Source organism: Rattus norvegicus, chromosome 12, assembly GCF_021556685.1.
Source record: "Rattus norvegicus strain SHRSP/BbbUtx chromosome 12, alternate assembly SHRSP_T2T, whole genome shotgun sequence".
Lineage (NCBI taxonomy): Eukaryota > Metazoa > Chordata > Mammalia > Rodentia > Muridae > Rattus > Rattus norvegicus.
The window spans coordinates 46,401,722-46,417,615 of NC_141545.1; the positions used below are offsets into that span (position 1 = coordinate 46,401,722).

Consider the following 15,894-nt stretch of genomic DNA (forward strand, 5'->3'; position numbering starts at 1 on the left):
GCCATGCTTACCTTCTTGTGTACCATAGAGGAGCTGGAGTTGACTGTGCCTTCATCCTCCTGCATCATGACGAGCTCAGGGCTGCCCTCGTCCATGACCTCCTGCATGCTGTTCACGCTGCTGCTCCGGCTGCCCGTGCTCACTGACACGCTGGGGATGGAGTGGATGCTCCCCAGACTGTCCACCTCTCGGTTCAGGTTGCTTCCTTGCTCACTGTCCTGTAAAACACAGGTACTGGGGTTACAAACGAACTACCCGAGATCAAATGCTGACCACTGACAGGGCCACTGAGGACTCAATTCTTCAGCGACAGATAGCTTTTCTGTAGGTGGGCAAAGATCAAGTGTGTGTGTGTGTGTGTGTGTGTGTGTGTGTGTGTACAGGCATAGTAAACATAGGTTAACCCTGCATGTTGTTCCTAAAGAGCCAGTCACCCTGAGTTTTGAGACGGTTCTTTAATGGGCTCTGGGGATGGAACCTAGGACCTTGTGCTTGCACAACATGGGGCTTAGTAGCTCCTCACGGGTCTCTCTCATGGAGGGAGGATCTCTGGGGTACACTATCTCCCTCAGGAATCTCACTCACTTCCATTCTGCCCCCAGGGCCACTGTGGATATGCTAGCACCCCCAGGCTTCCCAGTCACATACAACCATGATGATGCTATGGGGCTGTTCCCAGTAAGTGTCATGAGTCAAAGCTTGGGAGGGCTCATTAGGAATAGCAGGGTCCTCCAGAGAGACACTGCTGTCCACCAGACTCGTGGTCTCAACAGCACCTGATGCTGTCACCTCACACTGGAGTGGGGTGGGACTTTAGAAGGGACACTCTCCTGCAGGTCATCAGTGAGGCCCTTCAGATGAGCCAGGGATAGGGATTCCACCGTCCGAGGTAAGTAAGTAAATCCGGCCTCCCTTAAGCAGTTCTGTCACGCTTACATCTGCGATTGATCTCATTAAGAAATCTGTTAGGTAATTCTGGCGTGCGTTACTGTGGCCCAAAGACCAAGAGTGGGCTGGGGTGAAGCTTTGAATACATCAGCTACCCAGCCCAGAGTATCTCCCCCAGATTAAATAATGCCACTGAGTCAGCCTAGTTACACACAAATCCCGTTTTCAAGCCCTACTATACACACATGAACTCAGTAAGTAGGGCTACACACAAGTGTTCAGTAACACGAGGTGGTAAATACACTTTTTCTTTCTTTCTTATTTTTTTAAGATGGGGTCTCAGTGTGTAGTCAGGGCTGTCCTAGAACTCACTCTGTAGACCAGGCTGACCCTGAATACACAGAGATCATCCTGCTCCCGAGTTCTAGGGTTAAAGACGCGTTCTTCCACACTCACTATCAACATAATCTATTTCAATGCATCCATTTTCTCAATTAAAGGGAAATCAACCGTCTATACCAATCAAGAGATGTTTTTATTAGTCTAATTCCTATTTTAAATTTTAATATTGATAAAATACTTTATTTATTTATTGTATTATTGTATTTTTGTATTATTAAAGTTGAAAAATAACATATCCTCTATTCCTCACTATTTTTTCTAAGATTTATCTTGTGTGTGTGTTTTTGTGCATATGTGGATGTGTGAATGCATGTGTGTCTATGTGTGTGTACGTGGATATGTGTATGTGTGTGTATGTGTGTGTATGTGTGTGGATGTATGTACGTATGTATGTACGTATGTACGCGCGCGCATATGTGTGTGTGTGTGTGTGTGTGTGTGTGTGTGTGTGTGCCTGTGGATGTGTGCATGCCACAGTTCATGTGCCCTGGTGGGCTTGTGGGGGTCAGAGGACAGCTTGCAGGAGTTGCTTCTCTCCCCCTACCCTGTGGCCCTGGGGTCTAGCTCAGGCTACCTTCAATGGCTGAGCTGTCTGGCCACCCTCCCAGTTCCTTAGTTGAGTGAGGGACCAAGAAGTCACCATTCCTTTGAAAACTGTCCCGTGTGCCCTGTGCTGACAGAAGTGGATGCTGGGACTTTGATTCCACAGGCCCCATGCCAGAGCAGCCGCAGACCCACCCTTACTCTTTCTCCCTGCTTCTGTGCTTGTTTGAGACAGGGCCTCACTTTGGGGCCCAAGCTGGCTCCAAGTTCACGAGCCTTACAATGCTCAGGCCAACACTGCCAGGCCACCTGGCTCAGCTGTTTAGTCCCCTTGACCTCTGGGTCTGTTCTCTTTCAGCATGAGCCACCCACATGCTAGCAAGCACCACCCCCATTCCCAGGGGCTGCCCTTTACCACTCAAGGGTCTGGCTCCTGGGATGTTTCCCACACTTTGCTGCCAGGAACAGCCTCCTGAAGCAGGGCATTTGGTGAGTCTAAAACCCACCAAGCCCTGGTGGGGGAGGGATGCAGCCTCAGGCCTGGCTGAGAGCTGTGGACAGTGAGAGCTGCTGGGGGAGGAGCTGGGCTTTCTTTATGGTGTGGTCCCTGGTGGGCTGACAAGCATCAGTAGCTGGTCTCATGCTTACACATACATGGGCAGCAGTAACTGGACTCAGTGGATTAAAAAGAAGTTGGGGGCTGGAGAGATGGCTCAGTGGTTAAGAGCACTGACTGCTCTTCCACAGGTCCTGAGTTCAAATCCCAGCAACCACATGGTGGCTCACAACCATCTGTAATGGGATCCGATGCCCTCTTCTAGTGTGTCTGAGGACAGCTACAGTGTATTCATATACATAAAAATAAATAAATCTTAAAAAAAAAAAGTTGGGAGGCTAGGGGTGGGTGGTGGGGTGGTTGTGGAGGACCTGGGGATGGAGAAGGGTCTAAACGTGACTGAAAGGCGTTGTGAGCATAGTGAACCCTCAGACTGACAACATATAGTAAAACTTGTGCTCTGCCATTCCTAAGTGTCCACCCCCGCCACAGCCCTGGTGAGTGAGGTAAGAGTTGCTGCAGCGTGTCTGTCCGCTATCTGGAGAATCGCTTAGGGGAGAAAGCGCCAACCACGTTCTCATCCTCCAAAAGGTTTCCCCATGCCAAGTCTGGAAACTTCTCACACAGAAACTGAGACCAGGGGGACTTACTTCTTCCTCTTCTTGTGACTCGTTCAGGGGTCCGTTCCGAGTCTCCTGGAAGAGGATCTTCTTCATTTTCCTGTACTGCAGGTTGTCCAGCTCTCGGACAGCATCTTTCGTCCTCTGTATGAGGTCAATGAGGACCCTCGGCGGCCGCTCCCTCCGAATGAAGTCGTGCTGAACAACAGGGGTGGGGGGAACGGACGGTGAGCAGCGCTATCTTTAGGTGCGATGTGTACATGCAAGCAGGTAGGGAAGTGCGAGCAGGTTCAGGGGCCTTAGAAGTAAGTGTCCTGAGGCTGCTGTCCCTTGCTGCCCCCACTTACAAAGAGATAATGGTGCTTCTACCTTCTGTTCCTCTGGAGACTCCAGAGCAGTGGTTCTCAACCAACCTGACGCCGCCACCCTTTCATACAGTTCCCCGGCTGCGGAGATCCCCACTTGTAACATTACCTTTGATGCCACTTCAGTACTGTAATGTTGTTACTTTTATGAACCCAATGTCTGATATGCAGGGTAGCTGATGAGTGACCCCAGAGGGGACACGACCTACGGGTTGAGATCTCCTGCTCTAGAGTCTGCACATGGGGTTAGGGTGGGGGTGGGGCTGGATGCATGAGAAGGTTGGAAGAAGGGCAAGGAAGGGGGAAATGATCTAATTATATCTTAATTTCAAAAGTTAAAAAATACAAATAGCCTGCATACAAATGTGATGTAGTAAATAAATAAATAAGCTGAATTAAAGAGAGGGCTGGCAAGATAGCTCAGTGGTTAAAGGGGTTGCCATGGAGACTGATGATGACCTGAGTCTGACCCTAGGACTCACATGGTAGAAAGAGAACTGACAGCTGGGGAATCATGTGTGCACACTTATGTGCACATATACATGCATGAGCACTCTCTCAAAAGAAATAGGTAGGGCTGGAGAGATGCTCAGAGGTTGAGAGCACTGGCTGCTCTTCCAGAGGTCCCGAGTTCAATTCCCAGCAACCACATGGTGGCTCACAACCATCTGTGATGGGATCCGATGCCCTCTTCTGGTGTGTCTGAAGACAGCTATGGTGTACTTATATATAATAAGTATATTTTTAAGAAGAAAAGAAATATTTCAAAAATAAGAGAAAATACAACAAAAATATTATAAAAGCCTTAAGAGATCACAGATATCTTTATCAGAAAACTGTATTTTTTTAAAGATGTATTTATTTATTATATATGAGTACACCAGAAGAGGGCATCGGATCCCATTACAGATGGTTGTGAGCCACCATGTGGTTGTTGGGAATTGAACTCAGGACCTCTGGAAGAGCAGTCAGTGCTCTTAACCACTGAGCCATCCCTCCAGCCCAGAAAACTGTATTTTTATCTGAAAAAAAAAAAGACAAAAACAAAAAAACAGGATGATAATTGATCTCCCGGCCCCAGTTTCCCAGTTTCCCTCGTTCTTTTTGTTTTGCTGATGTTTATGATACCACGTTGTGGTTTTTAAAACATTCAGTAACTTTTACTTTAGTTCTGTACTTAAATTATTCAATGTAAAAGTGACATTTTAATTTCAGGAAGAAAATATGAGGAAAAGAAGGGTTACTGAAAAATATCCAGGAATAAGTAGATAGACAACTGGAGAAGGAGGAATCCTATCTCATGCCTTTTCAAACTTCATGCAAGATTCTCTTCGGCACAGAGAATGCTGCCGGACTCTAGCAGTGTTTTCTGGTTCCACCTGAACTTTAGGAGACATTTTCTCTGTCTCTAAGGACAACGTTTATGTGCTTTGATGGGGATTTCATTGTTTTGGTAGGATGGTCGTTTTCACAGTGGCAATTCTACCAATCCATGAACGTGGTATATCTCCTCATTCTCCAGTGTCTTTCTTACTCTTTCTTCAGAGACTTGAAGTTTTCTTTCCTTTTTTCTTTATTTTATGTGCATGAGAATGAGCCATAGACAGTTGTGGGTGCTGGGGATCAAACCCCTGGGTCCTGTGGAAGAGCAGCCAGTAGTCTAAACTGATCTGAAGTTCTCACTATAGAAGCCTGTCACAACCTTGGTTAGCTTTATACAAACATATCTGTGATGTTATGGGATGGAAGTGTGCCCATCGATCTCTCTGCTTGTGGTCGGGAGATACAATGGCCTAGTGATTTCTAAAGTTAATTCAGGGACTAACAAAAGTGCCAGTACCAGGCACGGGACACCTCTTTTTGAAATGGTTGGCCAGGTAGTCTAAGTGATGACCAAAACAATGCAGATTATATATGTAGCCATGGGTAGATTCCCAAGGGTTAAGGGTGGATGCCAATCGCTGAATAACTTCATACTTAGGACACAGGAATCACATGATTTAAGCTGGATCTGATCTGAAAGCATCCTTCCTGTGGCCTAGCATCCAGTTCCAGAATTACTATGTGAGCTGCCAAGGGGGGGAAGAAATCAAACGGTCCTACCCAGCTACACCACCTGTGAATCGTGACAGTTACCAGCTTGGCCAGATATCACACCTTTACGGTGGGGTAAGCGGCACTCACATGGTAGCAACCAAGAGCTGTCTAATTGGATGTAAGGCCCAGTCAGCAGGAGGGAGATCATGCCTGGTACCGGACACCCAGCCATGTTCCTGGGCTAATGATGTCTTGGGTCCTAGAGAACGATCACTTCCGACACCGTGCTAGACCAGCAGTATTCCTTATGCCATTCTGATCTTATCCTCAGCAGCACGGGTAAGTGTAGCTAACACCACCCATCAAAGGAGCTTCTTTTCACAGTAAGTGAGATCATCACAGAAAACCACAACTGGACAGAATGCACGGATCAATAGACAGGGGCAGCCAAGGCCCAAAGCCCACATCTCCATCACTGTCCCTGCATCTGCTGCTCAGGGGACGCCGTGGAAGATGGGGTGGAAAGACCGTAAGAGCCAGGGTCCCAGGACGTTTGCTGTGCACCACTCTCTCCTGGGAAAGGCTGCATGAACAAGATGAGGACAACGGCACTGCCAATGGACACGCTAACGTGGAAGACGGAAAATTTTTGTGAGGGTCCCACCCCTGGACCAAGGATTACAGGCAACAGATGACTGCTGGGAGACAGAGAGTCAGCCTCTCCCAGGAATAGGAATGAGGCCAGTAGCAGTTGTCCAATGCAGAATGATCAGCCTTGAAACCATACACTACCAATAAAAATGGCTCAGCAGATTGTAGTTTTATATATTTGTGCATACACACACACACACACACACACACACACACACAGAGAGAGAGAGAGAGAGAGAGAGAGAGAGAGAGAGAGAGAGAGAGAAAGAGAGAAATACACACATGTACGTAGTGAGAATTCTGGATTCTTTAAAAAGACAGAAGTACTATGAGTGTGTTTCTGTTTAATCCCAGGTGTGGGGAGATGGGGCTGCTTCGAAGGAGCTGACCATGATTTGCCTTGTGCTCTAGCACAGGTGTGATTTGTGTGAAGTTTAGAATTCCGGGGACTTCTCAGAGGGCGCATAAATGCTAGGTCCCTGAGAGGTTGGTCGTTCAGGGGGTTGTTTGTGGTTTATCAATAGCTGTGCTCAAAGAAGAAACAAAAGAAAGAAATCAGACCCAGGGATCTCTCCCATCTACGGATAGAGTGTGAAACGGGAGCAACATAAACAATGGGGAAAAGAAGAACCCACAAAGTAGCAAAGGCCAGCTAACATATAGGTGATATTAATAAAAAAGAGGCTATGAACTTGCGGTTGGGGGACATGAAAGGGGTTTGAGGGAAGGAAACTGGGAGATGCTTGTGGGAAGAAAGGGACTGGTGAAAGAGATGTAATTGTTTTTATTTCAATTAATACCTTTTTAGTTTGAAAAAGAATGCTAAAGTAGAGGTAAGGAAGATGTTTGCAGGATTCATTATGGATTAGTGAGGAAAAGGCAACAGGTAGCAGCCAAATGGCAAAGACCACAGAGAGGCTGGGAAACAGAAAGGGCTGGCAGCTTAGGGAAGAGATTCATCTAAGGATGAGAGATGACACTCAAACTACTATGTGTGTGTGCATGAGTGTGCATGTGTGTGCACACCAGTGTGTGTATATCTGTGTGTATGTGTGTGTACATGTATGTGTGTGTATCTGTGTGTGTGCATGTATGTGTGTGTGTGTATCTGTGTGTGTGTGTGCATGTATGTGTGTGTGTATGTGTGTGTGTGTGTGTGTGTGTGTGTACAGATCCATTGATACAGTGCTGGCTTTACAGGGATGAGGCCCTAGCTTTGACCTCTAGGACTACCCAAGGTCTCCAAACTAAATGAAGACAACAAAAACTGAAAAAAAATTTATATTTATATATATACATATATATGTATATATACTTATATTTATATATATGCACACACATACACACACACACATCTCCAGAACAGAAACACAAAACCCACCAAACACAACCAGAAACATATTTCACTGAAGCAGTGTAATCCCGACTGCTCGCACTTGGCCAGTGGGGCTGTAAACTGAGGGGAACCTGGCAGTATGCATTCTACCCTCAGACCACCTTCCCTTTCATGAGTTCCGTCTCTTAGGACCCTGACATTCACTGCAGGGCAGGCTGTAAGGAGGTAGGGGCTGGGAGTAGGTGTGTGGCTGGCCACTTTCCCAGCATGCACCCGTTCCTGGGTTCAATCCTCATTGTGTAGCTGTTTCCTCCTAGATTAAGGCCTTTCAAGCTTGTTAGGATGTGGGGTGTGTGTGGAAGGGTAGAATGTCCTAAGCACTCAACCCTGCAAGGAGGGAACAGCTCAAAGGTTTCAGGGGATCCCAAAACACCAGATTCACTAGATCTCCCTCCCAAGCGAGCATACAGGGAGGCAGCTGAGGGTCACTGTCCAAGCAGCTGCGCTGCCTGCAGCTGTGCAGTGAGCTCCAGGTGTCCAGCTCTGTGCCTGTCACCTGTCCTGGGGCGGGCTTCGGTGCTGTAGCTGTCTGAGTCATTTCTACTCCTGTAAGTAACTCCTCACCCATATTCCTGTAAGCATCCCCAAGAAAGACTTGTGGTTCACCAAGACAGACGTGGGACTGTCCTCAGATCCTATCTGCAGGGAGTAGCCAGCTGCTTGTATGTTCACAGAAGTAGTGTCACACAAAAATCCTCATTACTGGAGAAACATTATTTTATGTGTCAACACGTGTGTGTTACGTATATGCACATGTGTTTAAGTGTGCATGCCTGTGAGCACAGGTGTGGAGGTTGGGGAGGATGTTGGCTAACTTGCTCCATCACTTCCTGTCTGATCCCTTTGAGATGGGGTCTCTCACTGAACATGGAGATAAGGCTTGTGGCCAGCAAGCCTCCATGCCCTTCCTGTCTCTGAGGTTACAGGTTCACGTAGCCCTGCTGCTTTTCCATACAAGTGCTGGATCCAAACTCAGGTCCTCATGCTTGGGCATGAGTGCTCTGACTACTGAGCCATCGCACAGCCAAATGTAAACTGTGTCTTTATTTCATGTGTACGAGCAGTTACAACTTGCTTTGTGTGTGCGGGTGTTTTGCTTGCATGTATGTATGTCTGTGTACCACATGTGTGTGCAATTCCTGCAGAGGCCAGAAGAGGGCACCAGATTCCCTGGGACTGGAGTTACAGACAGCTGTGAGCTGTCGTGTGGGCACTGAGAACTGAATCACGTCCTCTGTAAGAGCAGCCAGTGCTCTGAACTGCTGAGCCGTCTCTCAGGCCCACGGCTGCTATTCTTTTAGCCCTGACCCCTGTGAGGAATACGGTCCTTCTGAGTCTTTCTTATAAACAAACCAACAAACAAAACTGCTTGTAAAAGGAGCCATTCTGAGAACACCAGGACTGAATAAACATTCAGGAGAGGACAGAGAGCTGGCAGTGTCTCCACCGTGGAGGATTCCCATCCACCACTAGAACGCTGACACACCATAGGGTCACCACCTAACATCAACACACGGCAGAGAGCGGAGAGAGACAGGCTCAAGTCAGACCAATGTGTATTCATTAAAAGACAGCCAGAAAGCAAAGTAGAAAAAAATTACAGAATCAAAACCTTCTGTTGGTGTTTGAGATAGGTTCTCATGTAGCCAAGGCTGGCCTTGAACCACTGATGCCCTTACCTCCAGAGCCAGGTGTGATGCTGGTATCCTCCTATAACACCAGCACTGGGAGAGTGGAGGCAGGAGGATCATCCGTTTAAGAGCAGCCTGGGCACAAGGTGAGACCACAGACAAGCCACCATACCCTTGTGTACAGGATGTGACACTTTGTTAGCTCATCCATATGACCGATGCCTGCTTCTAGATTGTTTCCCTATGTCTCCTCTGCTTGGACTTAACACCAACCCAACTGAGATTTGCAGGGCTGGCATCAGTGCCATTGGCCGATCGATCATCCTGGGAGATCACTCAAGTTCAGGCAGAAAAACTGTGGGTCGGCAAGCGGAGCAAGGAGGAGAAATTGACTGTTCTAAGGCAGGGTGGAGAAGAAAAACCTACCCGCTGGTGGGACAGGGGTTGGGGGACAGACGAGGGTCCTGACAACCTTCCGGTTTGTATTCCTATTTCCATCTGTGCGTGAGCCACTGTGTCACAATGCTCAGCCACAGTAACTGACTCTGCCCCTGTGGCCTGACCTCCTCAGTGGAAACCGGAACTTACCCGCAACAGTTCCGCCGCGGCTGGTCGTTCCTGAGGTATTTTGTGCAAGCAGTAATCAACGAATCTCCTGAAGGAGTCTGTCCTGTGAGAGCAAACACAGCAAGGAGAGCAGTGAGGGGCTGTGGGGTCTGCGGGGTACAAAGGCGAGGTGCACGGGAGAGAAGGCTTTGCAACCTGGGAGGTTTTTACGTGTGTGTGAGTATATGTTTATGTATGTGTGTGCATGCGTGTATGCGTGCATGTGTGTGCATGTGGATGTGTATGCTGTGAGTATGTGCATGGGTGTGCATGCTGTGTGTGTGCATGTGTGCATGCTGCATATGTGCGTGTGTATACATGAGCGTGCATGTGGTGTAGAGGCCAGAGGTCAACATCAAGGGTCTCTCACAATGACTTTTTTGTTTTGTTTTGAGACAGGGTTTCTCTGTATAACAGCCCTGGCTGTTCTGGACTCGATTTGTAGACCAGGCTGGCCTCGAACTCATGAGGGCTGGGATTAAAGCCATGTGCCACCACACCTGGCAACCTTATTTTTTGAAGCAGGGTCAGAAAAAAAAAAAAAGGACCTCCCACCCTCCACACTGAAATTACAGGGCCTGGCTTTTGCGTTAGTTCTGGGGACTGAACTCCCATCCCTGTACACACTCGGCAAGCATGCTGCCGACTGGACCAGCTCCCAGCCAGGGCTTCTTTTCCCTCTGAGATAATAATACCCTTCCTAATGCTCAGTCTGTGGTCTTCATTAATACTTTGTTGACTCCACCAATACCCATGGCCTCTAACAGGGCATGAAATAAAAGCACCCACGTTCTGACTAAAACTACTTCCTCTCTTGGGAGATTCATTCCTGTCCACTCTCGTTAGACAGCTCCCTCTCTGTAACTCTTATGGCCCAAACCGTTACAAACATCCCATGGTTTTCGGTGACACATCTTTTGAATAGATACATAATGTTCTGTCCCAGTCCGTTCTGAAAGACACAGAGACAAACAGTGGCATCGGCCAGGGCATGTTCCCAATCAGGCTTTCGTTAAAGTGTGTATGTGTGTGTGCACGCATGTGCGTGTGTGTACACAAAGGTAACCGTTTGTAGGGCATTTATTCGGAGTAGTGTTGAGATGGAAGAAAGCCACGGCGTTCTAGGGCAGACCTTGAAGATGTTGCTGCATGAGCATGTGGAACACCCACGGTGAGCTTCTTGGCCACGTCTTACCATTCTCTGGACTGCAGCGTGGGGGAGTCATTCTGAGCGATGTGGTAGAGGGCGCTCATGGCGTTCATGTTGAAGAGGGGGGGCTTCCGCTCCGCTGGAAGAGGAGGGAAAACTAGGTAAGGCTTCCTTGAGAGAACCCAGGTAGGCAGCGAAATCAGGACCAACCACCAGACACCATCTGCTCACTGTACCCTTAGGGCCAGCTCAAACCGCCATGTGCTGGCTGGTGGTCACTCACTGTCCACCGGAAGGCTCCCAGTGGAACCCACTTCAAGGTAACGGCAGAAAATGTCCTTATTTTTCATAGGTGCTGCAAAGATTGGTGTTGGGCTGATTTCCAGTGACAAGGTGTGAATATCTGTGTGTGTGTTTTAATTAAAAAATACATATTCATTAAATAAAATCAGAAAGCAAAGAGAAAGAGAACAAAAATATATTTTATGGAATGGAGGGGCTGGAGAGACAGCTCAGCAGTTAGAGCACTGGCTGCTCTTGCAGAGGACCCAGGGTCAGCTTCAGCCCCTACATGATGGCTCCCAACCATCCATTAACTCCCGCTCCAGGGGATCTGGCGCCCTTTTCTGCGCATGGCATGTAGGCGGTGTAGTAAAAACAACACGGGGAAAACCACTTACACATATGAAAGAAATAAAAGAAAATAAGGGCTGGGTGTGGTGATGCATGGTTAATCCCAGCACCAAGGAGGCAGAGGTGGGCGGTTCTCTGTGAGTTCAAGGCCAGCCTGGTCTACGGAGTGAGTTCCAAAGCAGCCAGAGCTACACAGAGAAATCCTTTCCTGAAGATGAAGAAAAGAAAGAGAGAAAGAAATAAAGAAAGAAAGAAAGAAAGAAAGAAAGAAAGAAAGAAAGAAAGAAGGAAAGAAAGGAGGGAGGAAGGAAGGAAGGAAGATATATTATTGTAGAGTGGAACAGATGTTCTGTTCCTCCCTCCTTCCCTCCTTCCCTCCCTCCCTTCCTCCCTCCCTCCCTCCCTCCCTTCCTCCCTCCCTCCCTCCCTTCCTTCCTTCCTTCCTTCCTTTGCTTGTTTGAGACAGGGTCTTACTTAGCTAGGAGGCAGGTGTATCTATTTTAAATAGTGAGTGAATTTCAACACAGCCAAGGACACGTGGTGAGACACTGTCTCCAAAATAAACAGACAAATAAAACTTTTAAAAAGGAAAGTGATGACTTGGAGTGATTTCTTAGGCTTTTGAAATGTATTTGGTCCTTTGTGGTCTCATAACGCACTTTGATTCCAGTCCTCCGGGAGTGTTTGCTGAACCACGTCTGTAGCTGCCTCTGGCATGGTCCTTTAGGGTCCTGCATGGGTTTCTTCCCTCCCTCTCCTGCCCCCCTTCTCTCCCCTTCTTCTCTCCAGGGTCTCTGACACAGTCCTAGCTCGTTGGCCTCCCCAGGAGCTGGGGTCACACCTGTGTATCAATCACGATGCTGCTATTGGCCATTTAAATACATCAAGTAGGAACTGGTTGAAACTGCTCGATGGTGTGTGAGCTGTTCCTAGTGAGAGCCATGTGGACAAAGGTTTCAAGCACAGAGGAGAGACAGTTGCGGTTTGGGGCTGCTTTTCAGGAAGTGGAGTCAAGGCGTTTCCAGAACGTGATCTGGCAACCTCAAGGTTTTGAAAGCACACAGAACTAGGAACTTCTGTGGACACCAGTGGCTTCGCCTTTCTCCTAGCGCTAAGAAAGTTCAGACCCCCTGAGCAGAGCCTCCAGACCCCCATTAGCCTGCCCTGTTCTGAGGACCGGGGCTCCTTCTCATCTCTTGAGCCATCCCAAGCAAGCACAGGCCATTTCCCTGGATGCTTTCCGTCTAGACTCTGACTCTGTCAGCTTAACTCTTTTAAAAAGTGTTTCCATTAAGAACCTGGTTTGGAGATGAAGTCCTGCTGTGCTGCCCAGGCTGGTCTGAACCTCTTGGGCTCAGTGGTCTTCCTGCCCATCTCCTGTGGTCTCCTGCCGTCTCCTGAGCAGCGGAGATCATGTGTCTCCCCGTCTCGGCTCTGGCTCACTCTAGCACTCCGGGCCTCTTCCCTGTCTCTGCTTGAATAGGAAATGCCCGCCCCGCAGGCCCACGGCACACCTCAACACTGGGTCCCTCAGCTGGCAGTGCTGCTCTAGAAGGCTGTGGAACCTCCTGGAGGTAGACACTTGCTGGAGGAAGTGAGTCATCACAAGGTGCAGGGGCAGGGACAGCCTTCATCTTGTTTCCAGCACGGAGGACTCAAGTTTGGAGGTTGTCCCCACAAAACCTTCTGACTAAATTACTGAGGGGAAACCTAGCGCATAGAGCATTTGTGTGGGCTGCTGAGGTGGCTCAGGGTCCTAGGTGACTGCTGCCAAACCTGAGGCCCTGAGTTCGATGTCTGAGTCCAGATGGTGGAAAAAGAGAAATCATTTGGGCGAAGCTGCTTCCTATCCTCCGTTTACGTGCCACAGCACTCACAAGTACCTTCACCAACCCCACAGACAGACTGGACTAGACAGACAGACAGACAGACAGACAGATGAGAGACAGATTGACTGACAGCAGACGTGCATAAAGATGATGAAGATGAGACCGAGGTCTTGGGGTTTTCGTCAGATGCCATGTGATGAGCTCAGCATCAGAGCAATAAGGAAACTCCTAGGCACGACAACCCGAGCTGCTCAGAGGAACGCTGACTTGCAAGGGAGCAGCTTTGAAAGGGGACTAAATACAGAGAACAGAAGTTTAGAAAGAGGATGTCGGCGCTGGGGATGTAGCCCTGTTGGTAGAGTGCTTGCCTGCCATGCATGAAGCCTCAGCTTCAATCCCCACACTGCACACGCTGAGTGTGGTGTAGCATGTCTGTAGCCATAGCACTTGGGAGGTGGAGATGGGAGCATCAGAAGTTCAAGGTCAGCCTGGGTTACTCAGTGATTTCAAGGCCAGCCTGGGCTACATGAGACCCTGCCTCATAAGAGAGAAACAAGCCCGAAACTCAGCAGTACACAACAGCACTGGGCCTGAAGCCTGCATGGGAGGCCAGGATGAGCCAGCATTGTGCCTGAGGACAAGCCTAGACGGCTGCCCTCAGACGCTGGGAAACCCACTACAGTGGAAAGGCCAGAGCCTGGAGCCATCTTCCCAATGCTGGATTTGAAAGGACTGGTCTGCGTTTGAGTCCTTTGCTGTGCACACCCCTGGAGCCAGCTGAGCCTGGTGCTGAAGGCCTGTAATCCCAGCACTGGGTAGGCTAAATTAAGAAGATCTCAGGGGCTGGAACAGCCTGGGCTGCACAGTGAGACCCTGTGTCCAACCAACCAGCCAGCCGACCAAGCTAAACCACCTCACAGCCACAGTGGCACGGCTCGTCACCGAGGCAGAACACCAGAGCAAAGGCCGGAGTCTGCCAGCAGCCCACGCCGCAGTGAGGTTCTCCGCCAGGTGCTTTCTGTTCCAGTGGGGAAGGTGCGAGCAGTGCACACATGCACAGCAGGTCCTGAGGGTCTAGGACATTTACCGTCTGGCCCTTTCTAGGGAGCTCGGCACTGCATCTGAGGAGCACAGCAGGTGGCACAAGTCTTCCAGTGCAGAGAGAGGCTTGTGCTACCTGTGACCAAGGACCCAGGGGTCCTTATTTTTCATGTATGGGTCTCTTGAGTGATTATGTTTACAGGTGTGTAGGTGTGGTTTCCTGTGTGTTTGCATAAACATGGCGTACATGCGGATGGAGGCCAGAGAATAGTGTCAGTGCCTTCCTTGAACACGCTCTCTGGGGTCGCGGGGTCTCCCACTTGAACCTAGAGCTTGCTGATTCTAGTCCAGCCATCCAGCTTGCTTCAGAGGTCACCTGCTGCCTCCTCCTGACCTCTGTGACTCTAAGTGGGCAGCCAGGCCCTGCCCCTCACTGGAAGAGTGCTGGAGAGCTGGCCCTGCCCCTCACTGGAAGAGTGCTGGAGAGCTGGCCCTGCCCCTCACTGGAAGAGTGCTGGAGAGCTGGCCCTGCCCCTCACTGGAAGAGTGCTGGAGAGCTGGCCCTGCCCCTTGCCTGAGCAAAGCAGGAGGGCTGGCTGTGATGGCCTGGGTGCAGGATTGCTGTTGGGCTGAGCAACTCAGCTACGACCCAGGCCCCGATCCAGGACGTTGAGTTAGCCCATCCAACATCTACATCATCTATGAACTGCTGGAGCGTATGAAGGGGCCAGTCCTGTAGAACTAAAGATGCAGGTTCTCCATGACACGGGCAACAAGAGGACATCTGAGAGGAGAGCTTGTGAGGATTCAGTATTGATAGTGTACCAGAGCCCAGAGACCTCGCATTGGAGCGATGACTCACTGCAATGAACATCTGCAGATGAAGCTATTTGGAGAAAAGGGTGTGTGTAGTGTGTGACACCGTGACACATTGCAGCTTCCATGGTGAGATTTGCTTGTTTGTTTGTTTGTTTGTTTGTGTTGTTTTAGTTAGGGGGGAGGCTGCAAGGGCAGAGGACAGATATGGAGGGATGGGGAGAGGAATGGGATTAGGGTACATGATGTGAAATTGACAAATAATCAAAAAAGACATTAAAAGCAAAGCAAAACAAAACAAGTGGGCAGCCATGTTTACAGCAGTGCCAGGGATATGAACCTGGTCTTTAGGCAAGGCAGAAAGGGTTCTATCCATGGAACTGTATCCCTAGCCAAGATTCCATGTTTTCTTAAATGAAAGACCTAAAGAATAGGGGAGACAATCTTGCTACATGACATAAAAAAGTTCCTGCTTAAGGGGAAAGATAATCATCGCATCTTTGTGGACACGCCATTTTGAGCCCACAGAGGTCAGGATTTAGGGGGGTTAGCCTAGTGGGTCACAGCTAACAGCTCTGCTGGCTGTGCTAAATCAGAACCAGCAGACTGCACTCTACTTGAGAAGGAGATGTCCCAAGGACACCCCACTCTGGGATACATGCTTTTGCCTTTGAAGGGGCAAACGTCTTTCATGAACAAATCTGGTGGACATCCCTAACTGCAGGTGACA

The 15,894-nt window shown here is 49.0% G+C and overlaps 1 protein-coding gene across 3 annotated transcripts in view; it reads right to left on the minus strand.

Annotated features, from left to right (window-relative positions):
* Positions 1–15,894, minus strand: part of Taok3 (TAO kinase 3) — a 161,217-nt gene that overhangs the window by 47,989 nt on the left and 97,334 nt on the right. For all 3 annotated transcript variants that reach the window (NM_001430118.1, NM_001024254.3, XM_087578500.1), the window contains 4 exons: positions 10,891–10,984; positions 9,678–9,759; positions 3,040–3,207; positions 12–218 (listed from right to left, as the gene is read on the minus strand). In NM_001430118.1, coding sequence (NP_001417047.1) covers positions 12–218; positions 3,040–3,207; positions 9,678–9,759; positions 10,891–10,984 — 551 coding nt within the window. The remainder of the gene's footprint in view (positions 1–11; positions 219–3,039; positions 3,208–9,677; positions 9,760–10,890; positions 10,985–15,894) is intronic.